We start from the raw sequence: 23799 nt of genomic DNA on the forward strand, positions 1-23799 counted from the left end.
AATGGAAAGGGAGACTGGGAGGGCAGGAAGGCGGGCAGGCGTGGTGCGGCAAGTGCAAGACAGACCTGGGGCTGCAGTAACTTTTTAACAAGATGGGAAGGCCACCAGGATTAAGCAGGCTAATGATGTAACTGAGATTTTACAGCAACCGCCATGGCTACAGAGGGGATCAGACAGTGACAGGGAATGAGGGAAGACTGTGGAGGAGCCAGAACAGAAAAGATGGACAAGCAATCGGCAGATGCTCCTACACAAGCACTCCCGGTCATTCCCAGTCCCCAGCGTCAGCGGAGGCTCCTACACCAGCACTTACAGTCATTCTCAGTTCCTAGGGAAAAACAACACTCACAGCTGTTAGACTCATTTTAATGACACCCTAAAACCCAGATGGAGGACCAGTGGCCTCGGCTCAGCAGCTATAAAAGGTGGGCCCTAGATCTGCCCAAGGCAGTTTATTGCAAGAAGGCACTCATGGGGGAAAGGGGTATCGTGGTTTAGGCCCTCTTATAGTTCTTCATATAAAATCAGGGTGGGACAGCTCCAAGGGTGAGGGACACAGAGAAACCACCCTAGATGGCTGAAAGAGGTAAAGGGGGTTAGGTGTGGGCAGCAAGAATGTGTTAAGTCAGTGTCCTAACCCTGCACACGAGTGCGTGTATGTGCGTGTGTGCGCGCACACACACACACACACAGTTCTTTAAAGTCTGTGGCTGGAATCTGTGAGATGGAAGCCCCACTTCTTCTCACTTCTAGCTGGTACGAAGTTGATAATCTGCAGGGATAAAAATGAGCAAGGACCATCTAAGAAAGGGGAAAGGGAAGCTTTCCAACACCCACAGAATCCATCCTGGGTCCCAACACAGAGTCACCCCAGAAACACTTCACAATGCTTATTAGGGCTTATAGGCTTGGGACATGGCTCAAAAGTAGACCCACTGCCTAGAATTCCAGCTGCAGCTGGATGGTAGAACTCCTACTTATGTATAAAGCCCTGGTTTCTAGCCTGACTATCACACACAAAACAGGTTTTCTTACATCAGGATGGCTTCCACACCGACATCTCCACCTGGTAAGCCTGCCCACACCCAGACAGCATCTGGAGGTGCTAAGTGTCAACATATTGCTGGATTTTATTGTTGCCCTAGAGTGGGCCAGCCACCCCATTTTAAAGCTGTATAAGCCCAAGGAAGCCTGGTAAGGACAGTTTTGGTGCCAGACAGGCTAAAATTGAGAACTGCCCCAAACACGGCATCAAAGTCCTCAGTCCCCATGCCCTCCACCTCCTTAACCACACTGTCCCAGAGAGCCCGCCACCTTACCACCACTCTGGGTGATGTAGCGGACCCAGGGCAGGGCCTGGTACCCACTCTTCTCGATGATCTTCATGTAACGGACCTAGAAGAACATAATGTAGATTGGCCAAGGACTAGGGATGTGGTTCTGAAGTAAGCTCCCTTCTAGAGTCCCCTGGGAGTGCCTGGGATAGGGCCCCCGCCTAGCACGTGCCAGTCCCTGGATTCAATCCCCAGTATTGGGGGGGGAACGTGTATTGAGAGGGCTAGGTAAACAGTCAGAAGGGAAAGTGGTGACTTATGTCAAGGAAGCATACAGAACACACTTTAGGAAGATGCAAGCTGGGAGTCTCGGCATGAAATGGGTGAGGAGGGAAAAGAAGCAGACAGGAGAATGCAGAGGACCAGAGCTGGGGTCAAGAGAACAAGGAACAAGGGTGAGTGGGGGAAGGCAGGGGTGAATAGTGACAGGCTGGTGCTGGGGTGCATACGTAGATGTGAGAAGTGGAGAGGGAAAGCCCCAGCCTCAGAACATTAGAGGCAGCAGTCCCAGGCAGAAGACAGAGAAGAAATGGAGATCCCAGCACAGAGACACGTGACTTTCATACCAGTGCTTGGAAATCTAGACAGAAGGACATGATAACTTCAAGTCCATCCTGGATTTTAAAGTGAGTTGAGACCAGCCTGGACTTCAGAGTGAGTTCTTGGCTAGCTTGGGTTACAAAATAAAAATGCCTGGTGTGGTGGTGCACACCTCAGATCTCAGCACTTAGAAGCAGAGGCAGGGAGGTCTCTCTGAGTACAATACTGTCTGGTCTATATAGGAGGCTCCTGGTCAGCCTGGCTACAGCAAGATCCTGTCTCAAAAACAAAACTAAAACTAAAAGGGGGGCTTGGACTGGTTGATACTGTGTGTCAACTTGACACAAGTTGGACTCATCATAAAGGAAGGAGCCTCGTTGAGGAAATGCCTCCATGAGATCCAGATCTAAGGCATCTTCTCAATTAGTGATCAATAGGGGAGGGCCCAGCCAATTGTAGGTGGTGCCACCCCTGGACTGGTCATCCTCGGTTCTATAAGAAAGCAGCTTGAGCAAGCCATGAAATGCAAGCCGGTAAGCAGCACCCCTCCATGGCCTCTGCGTCAGCTCCTGGCATCAGGCTCCAGCTCTGCTTGAATTCCCGTACTAACTTCCTCCAATGATGTAAATGTGAGCCAAATAAATCCTTTCCTCCAAAACTTGCTTTCTGGTCATAGTGTTTTGTCACAGTAATCCTTAGAAAGCCTAAGACAGAGCTGGAGAGATGGCTCAGAAGTTAAGAGCTCTGCCTGCTCTTCCAGAGGACCTGGGTTAGAGTACAGCATCCATTCGGTGAACGGAAACCTGTAACCTCAGTTCTAGGAGACCTGAGACCATCTCCTGACCTTCACAGGTAATGTACACACATGGTACACAGACATATGCAAAACACTTATACACAAAATAAATAAAAGCTCAAATGAATAAATGGGGTGTGATTTGCGAGGTGACTTAGAGGGAAAACGGGGACCTCCCACCCTCGGTCCTCACCTGGATACCGGAAACAGTAAAGTACGGAATCTCAAACTTGACCCCGATGGGTGGCCGGCCCTCTACCTCCTCAGTTTCCACACTGGGGAGGCCAAAGTGGGCACGCATCAAATACTCCTTGCCCCCCTGTAGACACACAGAGGCATCAGACTCTGAGTTATTCCCCTGTCTCTCAGACCACCCTCACTACAGTGTATCTGTCCATTGCACAGAATTCAAACTCAAGAGTGCTGGCAGAGACCCATAGAAAAAGTCTGTGCTAGTACAAGCAAGAGAAGGGTACTAACCCTTGTTCCTCAGTCTGAAGGAAACAACAGAGACAGACAGACAGACAGACACACACACACACACACACACACGAAGTAACAATAAAATAAAGCCACTAGTGCTCCAAGAATGTGGGTCATATTTGGACTTTGTGACACTCACACACATCCCAGTACTTAGGAGGCTGAGGCAAGTAGATTTCTATGAGTTCAAGACCAGCCCAGACTACATAGCAAGTTCCAGTCCAGCCATGACTGTGTAGTGACACCCTGTCTAAAAACCAACAGCAAAAAGAATGTAGGTCAACTGTCAATCCATTTCACAGATGAGTTGAGTCTAGGAAGGAGAACCAAAGCCATATATTCCTGAAGGACTTGGGGAGGGGAGGTGCTGTTACAGGAGGCCTCAGCTTCTCCACCTTTGATTGGTTTGGTTTGGTTCGGATTTTTTAAAAAGGGTCTTACGCGGCCTAGCCTAGATTAGAAGCAGTTGTGTAGGCAAAGAGAAGTCTAAATTCTTTATCCTCCTGCCTCCAGCTCCCAAATGGGAGAAAGACAGGCCTGGGCCACCACATCAAGTATACCAGTCTGGAAGCAGACAGCCTGGGCTTCCCCTTCCACAGCCCTCAAGAACAGCTGTGTGCATGCGTGTAATCCTCACACACCCTCATCCACGATGAGGTTCTCTGGGATGTTCATCTCCTGCCATGTGGCCTAGGCAAGCCCCACCACCACTGAAGTCCCTCCCACCCTGGGCCCCACCTTTCCCAGGACTCACAGGAAAGGACTTGATGCTCCAGATGACAACATTCTTCTCAGGCACGTACTTGGCACTGCCCACACTGGTCTTGAATCGTGGAGAATCTGCATCACTAGGTACGGGCACAGAGATTTCCACGCCATTGGCCACCGACTGCTTCTTAAACTGACCCTTGGCCTGCCAGGAGAGAGCAGGAGGCAAAAAGAATTCACTCCTGAGTAAGACTGAGTGGGGAGTGCTTGTGATCCCAGCTACTCCAGAGGCTAAAGTAGAAGGATTTCAAGTTCAAGGCCAGCCTGAACTATAGACCTGCATTCAAGGCCACCTAGACAACTAAGTGAGATTTTTTTTTTTTTACTATTCCTCATGGGAAGTTTATTGTGGGGGAAGAGAACAAAGGTGGCAACGAAGACAAAGAGGAAACAAAGAGAGGGGAGATCCTTTTTGAAAATACAAAATAAAAAATAAAAACGGATGGGAACCTAGCCTGGTGGCAGAGTAAATGCCTAGCATACAAGAGGTCCTGGTGAGGTGGCTCATCAGGTCCCCACAGCGTAGAGAGAAGCAGCTCCTGTACACTGTCCTCTTACCTCCGTGCCATGTGCCTTCCTACACACACGCACAAAATTAACAAAAATAAAACATAGCCTGGTGTGGTAGCACACGCCTTTAATCCCAGCATGTAGGAGGAACAGGCAGGCAGATCTCTGAGTTTGAGGCCAGCCTGGTCTACAGAGCAAGTTTGAGAACAGCCAGGGCTACACAGAGAAACCCTTGAAACCACCTCCCCAATTAAATTAAAGAAAATTAAATTACAACGTAAGAAGAAAATAAGCAGTAGCCAGGTATAGTGACATATGCCATTAACCTCACTACTTGAGCAGCAGAGGCAGAGGCAGGCCTATCCACATGAGTTTTCAAGGCCAGCCTGGTCTATATAGTAAGTTCTAGGATAGCCAGATCTACATAGTGAGACCCTGTCTAAAAATAAATAAATAGCTGGGTGACAGTGGCACATGCCTTTAATCCCAGCACTTGGGAGGCAGAGGCAGGTGAGTTTCTGAGTTCGAGGCCAGCCTGGTCTACACGGTGAGTTCCAGGACAGGACAGCAAAGGCTACACAAAAAAACCCTTTCTTGGGGAAAAAAAAAAAAAGGCAAAAAACTTGAAAGATGGCTCATTGGTTAAGAGGACTTGTTACTATTGCAGGGGACCCAGTGTTGGTTCCTGGTACCCACAGGGCAGCTCAAAATAATCTATAACTCAGTTCCAGGGGATAGCACAATCTTTTCTGGCCTCCAAGGCACATAAGATACACATACATAAACAGATAAACATCTATTCACATAAAGTAAAGAGAAATCTTAAGGGGCTAGAGAGATGGCTCAGCACTTAAGAGCACTGACTGCTCTTCCAGAGGACCTAGGTTCAATTCCTAGAAACCACATGACAGCTCACAACTATTTATAACTATTTATAATTCAGTTCCAGGATTCTGATACCCTCACACAGACATTCATTCAGGTAAAACACAAATGCACATGAAATAAAAATAAATACATTTTTAAAATCTTAAACACATAGATAAGGGCTGAGAATATGGATATATCTTTAGACTCATCCCTTAGGAGGAAGAGACAGGCTGAATTTGAGGTTTTCTTGGTCTACACAGAGTTCAGACAGGATTACATAGTAAGATCTTGCTTAAAAAAAAAAACCCCAAAAAACAAAAAAAGACAAAAAAAAAAAAAAAAAACCCAAACCAACCAACCAAACAAAAACAGATAGGCTAGAGAGATGGCTCAGTGGTTAAGAGCACTGACTGCTCTTCCAGAGGACCAGGGTTCAATTCCCAGCAACCACATGGTGGCTCACAACCATCTGTAATGAGATCCAATGCCCTCTTCTGGTGTGTCTGAAGACAGCTATAGTGTACTCATATACATTAAATAAATGTATTTTTAAAAATCTAGGGAAATAACTCAGTGAAGAACATTGGCTGCTCTTCTAGAAGATTACAGTTTGATTCTCAGCACCCATGTGGCAATTCAGAACCAACCATAACTCCAGTTCCAGTGGATCCAATCCCTTCTTCTGGTCTCTGTGGATACTAGACAGGCAAGTCTTGCATATCAACATATATGCAGGCAAAACACCCACACACACACAAAATTAGGGGAAAAAGGAGTTAAAAACAAAGAGAAATCCTGAATACGCAGCCAGGAGCCCAGCTAACCAGAAGCTGCCATGGAACCTGCACTGAGAAAGTCCTCCCTGGGCTTACCTTCACCATGATCTCCACTCGGCTGTGGGAGAACTTCTCAATGACTGACTCGATCCAGATCAGGGGTTTGACCTGCAGCAGAAGAGAAGGTGGTTCTCACAGATTCTGACATCCATTCTCCATCTACTGCCTCACCTTCTCCTTTATGTTGGACTGGGTCATGGCTCACCTGGGTGCTGAGCCGGTAGGACATGAGTTCAAAGTCCCCATCTGGGGGTATGAAGGAGATGGTGCGGTCGTTGTCAAAGCGTGAAAGCCTCACACACTGGTGGAATTTCACATCTTCAAGTTCCACAGACTTGTTCTTGCTGCCTGAAACTCGGAGTGGAGCAAGAAGAGTGACCCTGGAGCTGAGGAGGGGGATGCTGCCCTGCCATCCCCACCGGCCACTACGTTCTCTGGGTTTGTAGAAAAGGCAGCCTAGGGCCTGGGCTGAGTGGGGAGATGACACAGCCCAGAGTCTGCATCCCGCCCTAAGCTTCTGCTCCCTATGTTCATCTCATTGTATTTGGAGTTTTTTCTAAACCTTTGAGTAGGATTTTAGTTTGTCTGATTTCTAAAACAGTCTCTACCATAGCCTTGGCTGTCCAAGAATTCCATGCGTAGACCAGGCTGGCTTCCAACTCACAGAGATCTACTTGTCTCTGGGAGCTAGCTCAGCCAGCACAAATTTTAGTATTTTTAATTTGATGAAGTTTTATGTGTTTGTGTGTGTGTAGACAGGTGCTGGTGCCCACCGAGCCCAGATGTCAGATCTCTCGGAGCTAAGGTTGTAAATGGTTGTGAGCTACCTGCTGTAGGTGCTGGGAACTGAACTCAGGTCCTTGGCAGGACCAACAAATGCCCTGAGCCACTGCACTGCCTTTTCAGGCCTGGATTTCCCCCATTGTGTGCCTGTGTATACTGTGAGTATACGTGTGTGTGTGTGTGTGTGTGTGTGTGTGTGTGTGTGTGTAATCTATGGGTTCATGTGTACCTGTGTAAACTAGAGGTTGATCAGTGCCTAACTTCTCTAGATGATGACAGTAATTTATTTACTTGGTAGGTGGGGCATGCTTACCACAATGTGTTTGGTCAGCTCTCTCTTTCTGCTATGTGAGTCCTGGGGACTCAGATGGTCAGGCTTGCTGGAAAGTGTTTGCAGCCACTGAGACACGCCCTTTTATTTTGAACACATTGCTGTGGTATGTCTGGTCTGCCTCTCCCCACACTGTGCCAAGGTACCAGATCTCACACCAGACCTGCTGTGTCCTCCCATCTAGCTAGCCTATGAGCTCTGGGAGTTTCCCCTGTCTCTGCCTCCACTAAGCATAGGCGTGCTGAGACTTCATGGAAAGATGGCTCAGTGGTTAAGAGCACTGGCTCCTCTTCTAGAGGATCTAGGTTCAGTTCCCAGCAACTCTATGGGGGATGACAACTATTTGTAACTCCATCCCAAGGGATTGGACACCTCTTCTGGCTTCTGTGGGCACTACGCACACATGGTGCAAGTACATACAGGCAAAATACATACACATAATTAATAAACAACAATATATATGAAGGAAGTGCTGAGGTCTCAGCCACACACCAGCACTCAGGCTTTCCCACGTGGGTTAAGGGCCTCGCTCAGGCCGCTGTGCTAAGGAGCCAGGTAAGTTTCTCTCTGGCTCTCTGTCTTATCTTTAGATACGAGGTGTCTCATTCAACCAGAGCTCAGCAACTGGCTAGCCTGGCTGGACAGAACATTCTGGGGCTCCCCTGCCTTACTCCCCTAGTGCCACAGTTACAGATAAACACAACCATGCCTAGTTTTTGTATTTGATTTGTTTTGGGGGACAGGATTTCACTATGTAACTTTGTCTGTCCTTGAACCTGCTATGTAGACCAGGCTAGCCTCAATCTCACAGAGATCTACCTGCTCTGCTTCCTATGCACAGGGTCTAAAGGAGTTTGAAACCACAACAGACCCTATGTCTGCTTTTTATGTGTTCTGGGCATCTGAACTCAGGGCTTCATATTCCACTTTACTGTGTGAGTCACGTCTTCCGTTCCTTTTCTCTTCATTGCTGTTTGTATGGGTCTTGCTTTTGTTTCCTGTGTTTTGGTGTGATCTTTTCAGATAGGATCAGATATAGTGCAGAATGGCTTCAAACTCACTGAGTAGCTGAAGATGGCCTTGAACTCCTGATTCTACCTCCCAAGTGATGGGATTACCCATATGTAGCACTATGTTTGGCCCCTGCCTGGTTTTTGTTTGGTTGGTTTTATCCCCACCCCACCCCCTCTCTCTGTGGTGTGTGTGTGTGTGTGTGTGTGTGTGTGTGTGTGTGTGTATACACTTATATATATGTATACATGTATTGTTAGAGGACAATCTCAAGTGTCTTTCCTCAGGTGTCATTCACCACCCTGTTTTTGTTTGGTTGGTTGGTTTGTTTTGCCTGAGATAGCATTTTTCCTTTGGCCTGGAATTTGCTTACTAGGCTGGGCTGGCCCCCTGGGAATTCCCATTTGTCTCTGTCGACCTTCTCATAAAGCTTCCACTAACCTAAGGAGAAGATGACCTTGAACTCCTAACCCTTCTGTCTCAGCCTCTAGAGTGCTGAGATGACAGGAAGGGACCACCACGCTGGCCTCTGTGAGATATTTAAATATTATTAACCTGTCTCCCTCACTAGAATGTCAAGGCCAGAGACGGGCTTGGTCTGCAGCCAGCTCATTAACAAAGAAAGCATTTGTTAGTTGAACTTTCCTGTTGACATGCAATCGTTGTAATCGTTGGAGGGAATGTGAACACTTATCTCAGAACTGGCTGCTGTCTAGGAGGCCTCTGGTTGCTTCCTAGCCTATTCCCAGGAAGAGGCTCCCTCCCTCCCCTCAGTCTTACGGCCAGTAAGCTCAAAGAGCACTCGGTCATTGAGGCCCAGCCGCAGCTCTGGCATCCCAGACAGAAACACCTTCAGCTTGATGGTGCCCACAATCTCGCTGAGCAAGACACTCCCATTAGCATTGACCTGCAAAGGGGGTTTCCCAACATGGGGTGTCAACAGGTACAGAGTCCCCTTCTCCTGCCCCCGGGACATGAGGCACAGAACTCACGAGAAGGTTAACGGATTCTATGACGTCAATGAAGACCTCGTTCTTTTTGTACTTGATGCCCTCGGAGCGCCACGACACAGCATTGGTGACCGTAGGTGGTACTCGAGACTTGCCTGTCTCCAGCTTGTTGCCCTGTTGTGTGATGTACCTGTTTGGAAAGAGCAGTGAGGGCCACAGCTAACTGCAGGGGTACCTCAGAGGGACTGCCGGCCTCCTGTCTCCCCCCACGCCCACACTCACTCCTGCAGGATCTTGCTGTCTGTGGTCTGAGGAAAGCCGAAGTCCATGAGCTCGTCCAGCAGCTCGTACACGATGACAAAGTTGTCTCGGATGCTCTCCTCCTCCAGCTCCTTAAAGTACTCGCAGAAGACCTGGGCGCGGTCCCGAGGACAGACACCACGTAAGCTGGGCACACACTCACCAGGCAGTAAGCAATTATACACTGCCTACTGTGTGCCTGGACTGCAAACAGAGAGACTGGGCCTCTCTCTCACAGAGCAATTTAATGAGGAAAAGAGACAGGTCATGGAGTGGAGTGCAGAGTGGGGAGAAGGCAGTGGAAACCTACACCATGAAGACAGCTAGAGGGAGTGTCCAACGGCTTTCCTGCGTGTAGATCAGGACTCTACCACTGAGCCGCACTCCTACTGGGGGATTGGAGACCGAGCAGACCCTGAGCAGCTGTACTCAAGACTTTGTTTTTTGAGATGGTCTGGCTGAGGAACCTAGGTTGGCCATGAACTTACCATCCTCTTACTGTAACCTTCAAGATCCAGAATGAGAGGTCTGGTTTACCTTGCTCTCCCTTTAAAAAAATGTGTAGAGGCCAAATATAGTGGCTCATGTCTTTAGTCCAAGCACTCAGGAGGCAGATAACAGTGGGTCTTGGTGAGTTCAAGGTCAACCTGGTCTACATAGTAAGTTCTAAGACAGTCAAGACTAAATAGAGAGACCTTGTCTTAATAAACAAAAATGAAACAAATTGACAAAAAAAAAATAAATAATAAATGGCTTCTATAGATTGACTAAGTAACAGCCTTCATAAACATGGGTTTTATAAATTGACAAACTCTTGATATTGGGCTGGGGGAGGGTCCTGTGTGGTTTTGGAGAGGTCACACAGGTACTGCAAAGTTCACATCTTCTCGAAGCCTGCTGTGCTGATAACAAGTCATACAGCATAGAAAAAACCAACATTCTGTTCTGGCCTCTGTGGGCACTGCACACATGACCTGCACAGACATACAAACACGCAAAACATCCATATATATAAAAGTAAATAAATGTTTAATAAATATATATCTTGCCAGGCAGTGGTGGCGCATGCCTTTAATCCCAGCATCTAGGAGGCACAGGCAGGTGGATTTCTGAGTTTGAGGCCAGCCTGGTCTACAGAGTGAGTTCCAGGACAGCCTGGGCTGCACAGAGAAACTTTGTCTCGAAAAACCAAAAACCAACCAAACAAACAAACAAAAAAGTAAATATCTTAAATTTTAAAAATGAGTGTACTGTGTATACATCGTGAATCTTTGTACAACAGTCAGGTGACAGACAGGGCAAGTGACGTGGCACAAATGGATAGAGTAAGACAGAGTTCACAAACGCAATTCTTCAGCACAGAAAAACCAAAATCAAAACAAAATAGACCATGCAGATGGGTCAGCATGTAAAGGAAATTTTTGCCAAACCTGATGACCTAAGTATAATCCTGGAAACTCATGAGCTGGAAGGCTAGCTTCCGTCATTAAAAAAATTTTTAAATTATCTTCCTGCTGGGCACAGTGGTGCATGCTTTAAATTTCAGCACCTTGAAGTGAGTTCAGGGCTAACCTGGTTTATATACCAAGTTCTAGGCCAGCCAGGACTACAAAGTGAGATACTGTCCCAAAAAAGGTAAGAAAAGAAAAAGAAAAATACCTTCCAGACATATATAAGCCAGTGGTTCTCACCTTCCTAATGCCTACCCATTAACACAGTGCCTCCTGCTGTGCTGACCCCACCTGTAAAATTATTTCCTTGCTACTTTATAACTGTAATGTTGCTACTGTTATGAACTGTAATATCTAATATGTAATATGTAATATCTGCTATGCCACCTCTGTGAGAAGGCCAATGGACCCCCAGAGGAGTCACATTTCCCAGGTTGAGAAACACTGATTAAAGTGTTTCATGTATACCTGAAACACAAATACATTTCTTCAAGTCTTTGGTCCTATCTCTAGAATACTGCACAACACATACGCAAAGATTCTGACATTTGGAGCATTTCCAGTGCCAAGCACATGGATGCTTAGCCTGCTTCTCCTAGGAAGGGAAGGTGTCCTCTCCCAGCCTTTGAACCTCGCTCTGCTCAAACCCTTTAGCCTAGCTCTATTCACACCTCAGAGCCTTTCTGTCTACTGGTATCTTCTGTTGGGGACACTTCCTCTGTGTTACTTCAGCTCTTTTTCTTCCCCTCCCCTTACAATAGCACCTGTCACATTCGCAGACACAGAAACAAGGGATTTCCTGAATGCCACACAGCAGAGAGGAGGGATTAGACCCGTACCCTGTAGCTCAGATCTGGGTGAAAGAGGTGTGGGGAGGCTTTAATGGGGATGGTCAGAAGACAGCACCTGACAGGGGTGAACATAACAAGTGGACAGACAGATCAGCTAGCCAATGAGAGGCCAGTACCTACCTCCACAGTCTTGTACAGAAAGGAGTACACCAGAGAGGCGTTGGCATTCTTCAGTGTTGTGGCCACCACTGGTTCAGTAAGGTTAAGGAAAAAGTGCCATTTTTGAGGGAGTGGTGTTACATGTCCCCTGCTATCTCTCCCCCCACCCCCGTCCCATTTCTACTACCCCTTACCCCAGGCACAGCCCGAGTTAAGTAAGGCACATGTACTGTGCAACTCCCACTCTCAGGTCGCTGCCCCTGGATTGGGTTCTTGGCACTCGTGACCAGCACGGGGTGGATGCAGTAAAGGTTGCTGTGTTTGATCCATAAGAAGTGCACTCGGCCATGGCTCAGCAGTGGGGCCAGCACACCCTCCTCCTCACGCTGCATAAGCAGCGGCATGAAGTGGTCAATCTCTGTCATGGGCACATCGCCTTTGTAGTTTCGGCTAATCAGAGGCTAAGGGGAGGCAGAGAGGACTCATTCACCACCACTGCGCACATCTAGGCCTTAGGATGTCTATCTCTTCTAGATTTCCTTGTTTCCCATACACACTGGCCTCTTCTTGGTTTTACAGAGGGGATGATACCTCATGGGTCTTAGGCTGGCCTTGAATCCAGATGTAACAGAGGATGACCTTGAACTTCTGATCCTCCTGCTTCTGCCCTGGCTAGAGCTACTATTACAAACTCTGCCAACGAATCACCCGCCTATCTTTCCTTTCCTTATTAATTTAGGTGCTTTTTCTATGAAACCCCAGCTGGTGTCAACTTCTCAATCCTCCTACCTTAGTTTCTAGAGTGTGGGATTACAGGTGTTTGCAACCATGTCATGCTCCGTGTGTAATCCCCAGACTTATCTGAGGGGCCTCTGTGTGCCTCCATCTTCATTCGTGCTATCTGGATACTCAATACCCACAGCTAAAAGTATTCTGGGTGCATACTGAACCCCACCAACTTTCTACTGAGTGTCATGCTGGGGATGGCCTTGGGAAGTGGAGGCAGGAGGATCAGAAATGCAAGGCCATCTTCAGCTACATAGTAAGTTCAAAGTCAACCTAAACTATGAGATTCTGCCAAGAAAAAAATAATAAAATAAAAAATAAAGAAAATGGGCTAGGGCAGTAGAGGACTATCCTACCACACATGAAGTCCTTCAGATATCAATCAGTAAGCCTGGATGTGCTAAGCCTTGCCTTACCAAGGGCCTGCTATCAGAGCTACCAGAGAAGCTGAGACCAAAGGACAGCAAGTTCAAAGCCTAGCAAGGTTCCAGAGTGAATCTGAAGCTTGGGTAATTCAACCAGATACCATTTCAAAGTAAAAATGTAAAGGGGGGACCTTGAGAGAACTCAGTGGTTCTCAGTTGTTGAAGGGTCTCACCGCCAAGCCTGGTGGCCTAAGGGTCTACCCTAGCAGCCACACACACAGGAATAGGACAGAACAGATTCTCACATACACAGAGTAAATAGATAAGTGTAATTTTTTAAAAGCATGAAGAGGATTAGGATGTAATTTAGTGGCAGTGTGCTGGCTTAGCTTGGGTTCCACCCCCACACCGAGGAGGACGATCAGCAGGAACCTTTGCTGAGACAGGTGTCTTTGTCTCCACTTCCCAGACTGAAGAAGTTGAGGTTTTAAAATATATCCACAAAAAGCACAGAAGTGGAACTGAACCTCCCCTCCAGAGCTGTTCTTGTTCAAGGTTATTTTATATCTTTGGTTTGTCTTGCTATTGTAGCCCAGGCTGGCCTTGCCCTTCTAAGCTCAGGTCATCCCTCTGACTCAGCTTCCAGAGTAGCTAGGATGGCAGACAGGTGCATGGTAGAACACCTGCCCGCCTTGTCCTTACTGTTTGCTTCTTTTTACAGGCACTATCATTTCTGTGCCTGCGGTGTGTGAGAGCCGGTGGTCCCAGGACAACTGCAGGCTGTCTCTATTCCCCTTCACTTGGGTTTGGGGCTTACACTCAGCTCACCAGGCACAGGCAGTCAGCGCCTGGGCTTGTTGAGCCTGTTTTGGTTTTGAGGCAGTGAATGTGTCACGTAGCTCAGGCCCGATTCAAACTCCTTTGATTTCCTGATCCCTCTGCCTCTACCTCCCAAGTGTTGGAATTCTGGCTGTTTATGTAGTCCGCTGGGATCATACCTAGGTTTGTGTGCTAGGCCGGCAGGCTGACAACTGAGACACACGACCAGTCTGTCATTACATTACAGGGATCTTGTTTTCATCTCTACCGCTGTGATTGCCACTGGAGAGGGGACAGGCGGCTTGCAAGGATAGGGTGATGGCCTTCTACTCCAGAGAGTTACACTTGGCGCATTTATTGAGCTCCAGGGTTGCAGAAGGACTGTGCTCACTGGTTCAGGGCGCTCGGGTGGTGGGTATCTTTCTTATTCTCATTTTACAAACTCGGAAAACGACGCTCAGAGAGGTGAAGCCCCTTGCCACAGACACTGGCTGGAGAGGGCGGGTCCCCAGCTCCCGGTCCTGCGCCCTAGGTGCGCGGGCTCGCCCGGCGTACCTCGATCCCTCGCCCTCTGCCTCACCTTGCCCTTGACGTCCAGAATGAAGACTGCCGAGGCCGACATGATGGCAGCGGGTGAAGCTTGGAGGCGAGCGCGAGCTTCAGAGGCGGCAGCGCTGCTGCTTCCTTCTTCCTGCGGAAGCGCCTTCGCCCAGGTGAGCCGCCAGGTGAGCGCGTCTTAAAGGGGAGGCCGCCAGGTGAATGCGTCTTAAAGGGGAGGCCGCCAGGTGAGCGGCACGGTCGGCAGCAAATGCCAAGGCTGCTCCAGGAGCTGGGAAAGGCAGAACGTGAACTGCGACTGCTGCCCTGCCTCGAGTATCTTTGGGAGATCAGGAATGCCTGGGTGGATAGTGAGACCCCAGGACATTTACTCATCGATCCTTCTACTCACCCGCCGCCGCACTCGCCCACCGTGCATACGTACGTCTGTTCATTTATCCTCTGATCCTCCTACCCCGGTATGCATCCACACTCCGCCTCTACTCAGCTGTCCATCCATACATCACCCTCTCCCACATACATATACGCATTTACATCAACATCTATTAACCCACCCATACCTACAGGTAGGTATCCACCCACCAGGGCATCCGTCTGTTCGTGTGTCGATGTAGCTTGCTCTGTCACCCACACATACCAGTCTCAGCAGGACTTTGCCCTGTTTCTATGTGTGACCCGGTGTTCACCACTGGGTGAGCAGTAATATTAATCCTCCTCACACTACACATTTTACTACTTTCTGTTATTATTGTTGTTGTTAATTGTTTTTGTTTGTTTGTTTGTTTGTTTTTTCAAAATAGGGGTTCTCTGTGTAGCCGTAGCTGTCCTGGAACTCTCTCTGTAGACCAGCCTGACTTCGAGTCCACCTGTGTCTGCCTCTTGAGTGCTGTGATTAAAAAGCGCCACCATGCTTGGCCTGTGTTGGTTTTTGTTTGTTTGTTTTTGTTTATTGATTTTGTTTTGTATCATTATTAATTCTAGAAGAAAGGCTGAGATAACCCAGAAGGCCTGGAGCGCATTATGTGATCCAGACTGGCCTCAGCCTTACAAGCTCTGTGATTACAGTCACGAGCCAACATGCCTGACTTTGTTGTTTTCTAATTTCATTCATTGTTCTAATAGCCCAGGCTACGCCCAAACTCAAGATCATTCTGTCTCTACTTTCCCATCGCTGGGATACCGTTTTGCGGAGGGTGGTGGAAAAAAATATAACAAACTTCACCCTAGCCCGCTGCATGGTGCTTCGCTGTGGAAGAAACGTTTCCTGCGTGGTCGCCAGGGGGCGACAAAGCCCGTTTGGGCATCGGTGCCGCCTCCGACTTTTATCAGGCCTGGAGTCCAGATGCAGCTAGGAGAATCTGCCCACGGGAATTGTCCTCTTCATACAGGGGACCTGCCTGTATGAAGAGTTTATCAGTCACCACCCTGGAGGAAGCCCAGCACAGACAGTCCGTCTCAGGGCCACACGGCCGGGTTATCAACCCACTATTCTCTTGTTCTGGTTGTTTTTACAGTTCTAGGGAATGGAATGCCCACCTTTGCCGGTGCCAAGCAAGCACTGTGCCCCTGGTTACACTCCCAGCCCTTAATGTTTTAGTCTGGGACCTCCATGTATAGCACAGGCTAACCTTAAATTCCCAACTCTTCCACCTAACCCTGCCTAGTAGTTGCACCATCTTCGGGCTTTGGCTTCCTAGAAGAAATGCTCAGATAACCAACCACATTATACCCTTTTTTAAAGACCCATCTAGCCCAGGCCTTCATATATAGCCCAGGATAACCCTTTGAGGGAACCAAGGAGCTGCTGTTATCTTCCCTTGACAAGATGGGGAGCCTGAAGTTTGGCTCTAACAGGATAAAGTTATCTAATAGTTTTCATTATCTGGTTGTTATTATTGTTATTATATAGTCCCAGACAGCCTGGAAATCATTATCCTCCTGCCTCGGTGCTGAGGGGATCACAGGGATGCACTTTCATCCCCAGTTTATGTGCTGCTGGGGCTAGAATCCAGGCACTCTTGCATGCTAGACCTGTGATCTACCAAGTGAGCTCCAGCCCTAAGCTTTGAGCTTGGCTCCACTCAGAGCTGCATAGGAGAGGGATCCCTCCTGAGCATCAGCAGACTCAGGGCAGCCTGGGCTCACCTCACCCCTGTTGGGAGTGAGATAGTCAGATCCCTGGAACTCCCCTGCTTGCAAGGACACTGTGACATACATAGACATTCACACAAACATGAGCTTGAGTTCACACACATATCTCAAAATACAAGGTGTAGAGCCTGTGGAGCCAGGTGGGTAGCACAAGCTTTTAATCCCAGCTCTCTCCAGATGAAGCAGGCAGAGCTCCACAGTCAGTTCCAGGTCAGCCAGGCCTACATACTGTCACCGTGGCTAAAAACAAAACAGAACTCAAAATAAAGTGGAGAGGGGGAGTTGGTGAAACTGCTCAAAGGTGCTTGCTTGCTTCAGCACCCCGACCTAATCTCCAGGTCCCTCATGACTTATGAGAGAGAACCAACACCTGCAGGTGGTCCTCAAACTCTTGCACACATACACAAAAAATAAATCGAATTTACTTTTAAAGAAAGGTGGCTGGCTCCTGAGAAGGGAGTGTGTCTGGAATCGTCCTGGGGCCTCTAGACTTGAAAATGCAGAGCACAAAGCCAGCAACACTCTCCTGAGACCTGAGATGCATTCACATGGTAAGCAGAACCCAGAAGCCTGGGCCTGGCACCCTGGAATCTGAAACTCAAGGCCTAGTTAGCTAAAAAATTCATGAGACCAAGAGCCTCAGTGCGGGCAGAGAACAGACTAGCACTGTCTCAGCCAGCCAAGCCCAGTCTGGTTTAGCCCAGCCCACTCTGGCTCGGTGGCCACCACCATCCCCCAGAGGTGGTGGCTTTGTCCCAGTTTGTCCTAAATATCTTGTCCCCATCCTCCTCCCTGTGCCCCACCTCAGCTTCTACTTATCAGCCTCCTTCCTTCTCCCCCCTGTAAAGAAATCTGTCTGATTCAGTGGCCACACCCACCCTCCCTCTCACCTGAGGCTCCCAACCTAGCCTACAGATTCCTGCTGACCAGGGTTTCACTCAGCAAGGGCCCTAGGCTTTGTGATCTCCCTTCTCTTCCTGGCCCTGATCCCTCATTGCAAAACTCTCACCAAATTTACTTTCTTCCTGTCATTCTTTCTCCGTGGAGAGATCCCTCTGACTTCCCACTTTGTGTCTAGGACAAAGCCCTCCTCTGGGTTTTCCTGTGCCCGGCAGGCAACCTTCACAACTGGCTTGTAATCTCCGTGTTTGTTTATTTGTTTTGTTTTGAGGCAAGATTTCTCTGTGTAGCCTTGGCTTCTCACTCAGTAGACCAAGCTGGCTTTGAACTCAGAGATCCACCTACTTCTGCCTCCCAAGTGCTGGGATTAAAGGTGTGCTCCTCCCAGCACTCAGGAGGCAGAGACAGGAGGATTTCTGAGTTCGAAGCTAGCCTGGTCTACAGAGTGAGTTCCAGGACAGCCAGGGCTACACAGAGAAACCCTGTCTCAAACACACACACACACACAAACAAACACACACAAACAAAACCACCCTGCTTGCTGATGTTTTTGAGATGGGGTGCTCATACACCCCAGTCTGGCCTTGGACTGCTTGCTGATGGCTGTTTCTACCTCCTGGGTGTTGGGAAGACAACCTGCCAGGCTATGCTTGTACCATGTATTTTAGTATCTATTTTAAAGCATTTACTTTTTTTTCATTTATTTGCTTATTTAGTGGGGGGATGGGGGAGAGTGTTGGGGGGACCACCTGTGCCAGGGCGCAGCCGTGGAGGTCAGAGAGCCACTTGAGAGACTTGGTTCTCTCCTTTCAACAGGTGGGTCTCAGGAATCAAACTCTGGCCATCAGGTTTGGCTGCAAGTTCCTTTCTTTACTGATTGGGTCACCTCACCCCATTTTAAGACTTTTACAGTAGAGGAATGGGGAGAACACTTGGTGGACGGAGTGCTGGCTGTGTGAGCCTGAGAGCCTGGGTTTGGATCCCTAGTACCCACTGAAAAAAACAGACAGTAGAGACATGGTGGACTCCTGGCTATCTGGACAGCCAGTATATCTAAACTGGTGAGTTGAAGTTTCAGGTAGAGACTCTGTCTCAAAAATCATGCAAGAAGCTGTTCTAAACGCTGCCCCAAAGTACTTGTTACTGTTTTAAGGCAGAGTCTTTTGACTCTGGAGAGATGGCTCGGTGGTTAAGAGCACCAACTGCTCTTCCAGAGGACCTGAGTTCAATTCCCAGCAACCACATGGTAGCTCACAACCATCTGTAATGAGGTCTGGTTCCCTCTTCTGGTGTGTCTGAAGAAAGCAATGGTGGTATACTTATATGCATTAAATAAATTTTGAAAAAAATAGAAAAAAAAAAGACAGGATCTTTCTTTATAACTCTGGCTATCCTGAAATTCATTCTATAGACTGTGGTGCTCTTGAACTTACAGAGATCTGCTTACCTCTCACTGCTGAGTGCTGGGATTAAAGTTGTATTCTCAACGAAAATGAAATAAATCTTTTTACAAAGCCTCATTTGCACCTGCACTGCCGAGTTTCCTGTCTCTCTGAAAACCATTACTTGTTCCTGTCTTTTATGTACAAGTGTATGCACACATGCGATGTCTTCCACTCAGTTCCTCCTCACCCATCGCCTCCCCCAATGCCATATGGGATCGAACTACTAAATGTATTTTGCCCAAAAAAATATTTACCAGGAGTCTGGCAGTATAGCTTTGGAGAGGGTGTGGGCTTCTCAGTCCCACTTCCTGCCGTTCAAGTCTTTGTTCCTCCTCATGCTCGCTGTGTGGCAGTGCGGAAATTGCTTAACCTCTCTGAGTACTTTCTCCACACCAGAGAGTTGTTATAAAGACTTCATATAAAGATTTGTAATTTCTCCTGACTCTGAGTCAGCTCTGTAAAAACTCAGCTTTTATGACTGGACACATGGCTCAGAAGTCAAGGCTCTTCCAGAGGACCCAGGCTCAATTCCCAGCACCCACAACACAACCACCTGTAATTCCAGTTCCAGGAGAACAACACCCTCTTCTGGCTCTCATGGGCAGGAGGTATACACAGATACAAGGTGCACACATGCAGACAAATGCACACACACATAAGATTAAAAAATAATATTAGTACCACTTCCAGGCCCTTCTACTCTCTAAAAAGACACTATTTGTTTATTTGTGTATATGCCAAGTGTGTGTGTGTGAGCCTGGGGAGTCCAGGAAGGAACTTTGGATTCAGGTTCTTGTGTTCCGACTTATATGGGTGCTGGGAACCGAACTTGAGTCCTCTGCAGGAGTAGTGTGGGATGCACAGAGGTCTAACCCATACTAATAAATATTTTCACAACAAGCGATAAGGCTTCTTCTGATGCCCTTAAAGAGGCACATTTTAAAGTACGCGTTAAACAGAAAGATCTAGAAACTAATGAAAGGGAAAGCCCTGATGTTCTTATACCAGGGTAAGGCTGTGCTTGTATCTTTCCAGAAAATAACCTAAGTCCCAGATGGCTCTTGCTCCAACGCATCCAACCAGGACAGCATCCTGGAGACCACAAGACAAAGGAAGACTCTGAAGATGAAGGACAACCCTGCCAAGAGAAAACATCCCAGAAGAAAAACTAACTTATGGAGACAAGGGCATGATACTACTGACCCAGAAAGGATGCTGTTACATTTATGAACTCCCAGCTTGCCAAAGCAAAGTCTAAATAGATGCCTTTGATCAGGGAGGATCAAAAGCACACACCTTTAATCGTAGCATTTGGGAGACTGAGGCAGTTGGATCTTTGTGAGTTCGAGGCCAACCTGATCTACAAAGTGAGTTCAGCCAGGGATACATAGAGAGACCCAGTCTCCAAAAAGATAAAAAGAAAAAGAAGCCGGGCGGTGGTGGCACACACTGTTAGTCCCAGCACTTGGGAGGCAGAGGCAGGCAGATTTCTGAGTTCGAGGCCAGCCTGGTCTACAGAGTGAGTTCCAGGACAGCCAGGACATCCAGAGCAACACAGAGAAACTCTGTCTTGAAAAACTAAAAACAAACAAACAAACAAACAAAAACAAAAAAGAAAGGCTGCCTACGGTGGAAGACATAGGGTGTTGTTTTGCTAAGGGTTGGTTTTCAGCTTTTATATTACCAGTTCCAGAAATGATGGCTGGAATACAAAGAGATGCTTCAAAGCTGGCCTGTATGGTTAGTACAATTACTAATATTACAGAGAAAGTATTAGAAGAAATTAGTCAAGAGAAAGGCAAACCGAGAACCACAGTTTTATAAAATGGAGCTGCTGTAGATTATCTGTGGCTCAAGAACAATCCTGGTGGTCAATAATTTCCTGACATGTGTTGCTTTAACGTGTCAGATTTCTCTCATACCACTGATGGTGAAATGAAAGAGATCTATCTGCACAAAGAGATAAGTAAAAATCCCTCAAGTGGCCTTCGAATGGCCATCAAGTTAAGATGGCTCCCTCATTCCTTGGTCGGTCGGTTAGCTATTCTTATAGCTATCTTGTGCTTGTCTAACAGCCTAGCCATGCAGTGATTCATTCAACCTTGGCCTCTACTATAAACGTAAATTTCTCTTTTAAAATAAGTGGTCATGTAGGAGGCATGGAGATCCTTGTGCTCACAGATGAACAACCTGCAGCATTAAACACACTGCTATTCCTTCACAGGCAGGGATACAAGGAGGGTGTATGACTCGTTATCAGCACAGCAGGCCTCGAGAAGACGTAACCTTTGCACTACCTGTGTGACCTCTCCAAAACCCTGGACCCTCCCCCAGGCCAATATCAAGAGCTTGTCAATTTATGAAACCCATCTTTATGACGGCTGTCATTTGGTCAATCTATAGAAGCCATTTATTATTTATTTATGTATTTTTTTTAAGACAGGGTTTCTCTGTGTAGCCATGGCTGTCCTGGAACTTGCTTTGTAGACTTGACTGGCCTCAAACTCAGAGATCTACCGCCTCTTCCAGCCACAGCAGAGAATTTTACACGGGTACTTGTCACGGGTATTTTACAAAAAGTTTCAATGTAGTTGCGTTTCAAGCTTTACTGTGCACACAGGACTGAGCTAATCATCACCAGGAAAGGTTTCATCTACTTGGGATTTGCTTAAATATGCCTAAAATAAATTTCTCTGTTCAGACTATGTCTCTATCTTGGTCTCTCTCTTCCCTCCCCCTTCCCCCTCTCTGTGCCCCTCCCCTCTGCCTCTCCCTCTCCTTTCCTGCTCTCTCTCTCTCTCTCTGTCTCTCTCTCTGTCTCTCTCTCTGTCTTTCTCTCTCTGTCTCTCTCTCTGTCTCTCTCTCTCTCACACACACACACACTCTGCAAAGAAGCGTATACTCAAAGTTTCTTTAACTTCACAATACTATTTATTTTATTATAATTTTATATGTATATGTGTTTATCCTTATGAGTTCAGCAACGTCAGAGTCCAGAAGAGGAGGACATTGGATCCCTGGGAGCTGGAGCCACAGGAGGCTGTGAGTTGCCCAACATGGGTTCAGGGATCTGAGGTGGGGACCTCTGCAAGAGCACGAGCACGTGCTCCGTATGGCACCCCCTCTCTAGAAACTATTTAAATTATGGAGATGGTCCTGTGTGGCTCAGGCTCTCCTGAAATTAGCTATATGCATAGCCAAGGATGGCCTAGAAGTCCTGTGCACCATGCCAGGCTCTTCTATGCTGCCTTCCACTGCCTACAGAGCTCCTGACTAGACGACCAGACACTCTTACAACTCTTTTCTCCTCTCTTCCTTTTCTCTCCTTCTTTCTTTTTGGTAGCCTGGATGGACCTAGCCTTACACATGCTAGGCCAAATGCTCGACCACAGAACCACACCCTCTTCCCTTCCTCTATTTTAAGCATTTTCCATTTTAACTGTTTCTTTTGCTTTTGTGGGAGGGAGGGGAGTTTCGAAACAGAGTTTCTCTGTGTAGCCCTGGCTGTCCCGGAACTCACTCTGTAGACCAGGCTGGCCTCCAACTCAGAGATCTACTTGTCTCTATCTCCCAAGTGCTGGGATTAAAGGTGTGCACCACCCCCAACCCCAGCTCTTCTCCATCGTGTGTGCCAGCATGTGTGTGTGGCAGTCAGATGACAGCTGGCAGGAGTTTGCTCTTTCCTTTCACCCTGCTGGTTCTGGAGATGGAATTCAAGTTGTCATACTTCATGTGGTAAGTCCCTTCACTTGCTGAGCCATCTCGCTGGCTCCCACTCTCCGCTCTTAAATGTGATTTGTTCTAAAAAGAGGCAGAAGTTCTGTCCCCACACAATGAACCACAGTTCAGTTTCCTGCCACCTGAGTGAGCCACCAAGCACTGTCATCTGAAAAGGCAGCTGGTGACTTAGCTTCTGTTGAATATTAATCATTCTTTATTTTCTCAAGATTTATTATATATGTGTTCTGCCTGCACATATGCCTATGTGCCAGAAGAGGGCACCAGATCTCATTAGAGATGGTTGTGAGCCACCATGTGGCTGCTGGGAATTGAACTCAGGACCTCTGGAAGACAGCATCTGGAAGAGAGCAGTCAGTGCTCATAACCTCTGAGCCATCTCTCCAGCCCTAATCACTGTTATTCTAGAACTTATTTTAGATAATGTCTGTCAATATTTCAAACCTTCCACTGACCAAAGAAAATTTTTGTTTATTGAGACAGAGTCTCATGTACCCCAGGCTGGCCTCGAACTCCTGTGTAGTTAAAGCTAGCCATGAACTACTGCTCCTCTTCCTGCATCTCCCAAGTGCTGGGATGATCGGTGTGTGTCACTAAACCTGTGTGGTGGTTTGAATGCTTGGCCCATGGGAAGTGGCATTATTAGCTTTGTCTTAGTAAACGTAGTCTTGGAGGAAGTGTGTCACTGTGTAGCTGGGCTTTAACACCTCCTGTGGTCAGGCCCTGCCCAGTGCGGTAGATAGTCCTCTCCTGGCTGCCTTTGGATCAGGATGTAGAACTCTAGGCTACTCCAATACCATGCTGTCATGCTCCCACCATGATGATAATGGACTGAACCTCTGTCTTAAATGTCTTCCTTTATAAGAGTTGCCTTGATCATGGTGTCTCTTCACAGTAGTGGAAACTCTAAGACAACCTGGCTATAATTTTTTTGAATGGGCTCCTTTATGAATGGGCTTTTGAGCTAGACAGTGGTGGCACATGCCTTTACTTCTAGCACTCTTGATCACAGCAATCTCAAGGCAGAGGTAGGCAGATCTCTGAGTTCAAGACCAGCCTGGTCCAGGATAGCTAAAGCCACAGGAAAAAACCCTATCTCAAAATACAAAACAAAACAAAAGCCT

The 23799-nt window shown here is 47.6% G+C and overlaps 1 protein-coding gene across 3 annotated transcripts; it reads right to left on the reverse strand.

Moving 5' to 3' along the window:
- Window positions 1-345: 345 nt before the first annotated feature.
- Window positions 346-14584, reverse strand: Ap1m2 (adaptor related protein complex 1 subunit mu 2). Of its 3 annotated transcripts, none has more exons than XM_028763833.1 (12): window positions 14464-14584; window positions 12218-12374; window positions 11935-12002; window positions 9495-9625; window positions 9255-9402; window positions 9043-9169; window positions 6343-6485; window positions 6174-6245; window positions 3908-4066; window positions 2864-2989; window positions 1320-1395; window positions 346-772 (listed from the first exon to the last, which is right to left on the reverse strand). In XM_028763833.1, exons 1-12 carry the CDS (start codon window positions 14503-14505, stop codon window positions 750-752), a joined length of 1272 nt encoding a protein of 423 aa, XP_028619666.1. In that variant the 5' UTR covers window positions 14506-14584; the 3' UTR covers window positions 346-749. The 3 variants fall into 3 exon arrangements, with proteins under 3 accessions (XP_028619666.1, XP_028619665.1, XP_028619664.1); XM_028763832.1 differs by having other exon boundaries at window positions 350-772; window positions 6343-6491; XM_028763831.1 differs by having other exon boundaries at window positions 482-772; window positions 9043-9217; window positions 14464-14505.
- Between the last annotated feature and the right edge of the window lie 9215 nt (window positions 14585-23799).

The sequence above is a fragment of the Grammomys surdaster genome, unplaced genomic scaffold (assembly GCF_004785775.1).
Source record: "Grammomys surdaster isolate TR1022 unplaced genomic scaffold, NIH_TR_1.0 140, whole genome shotgun sequence".
Taxonomy (NCBI): Eukaryota; Metazoa; Chordata; class Mammalia; order Rodentia; family Muridae; genus Grammomys; species Grammomys surdaster.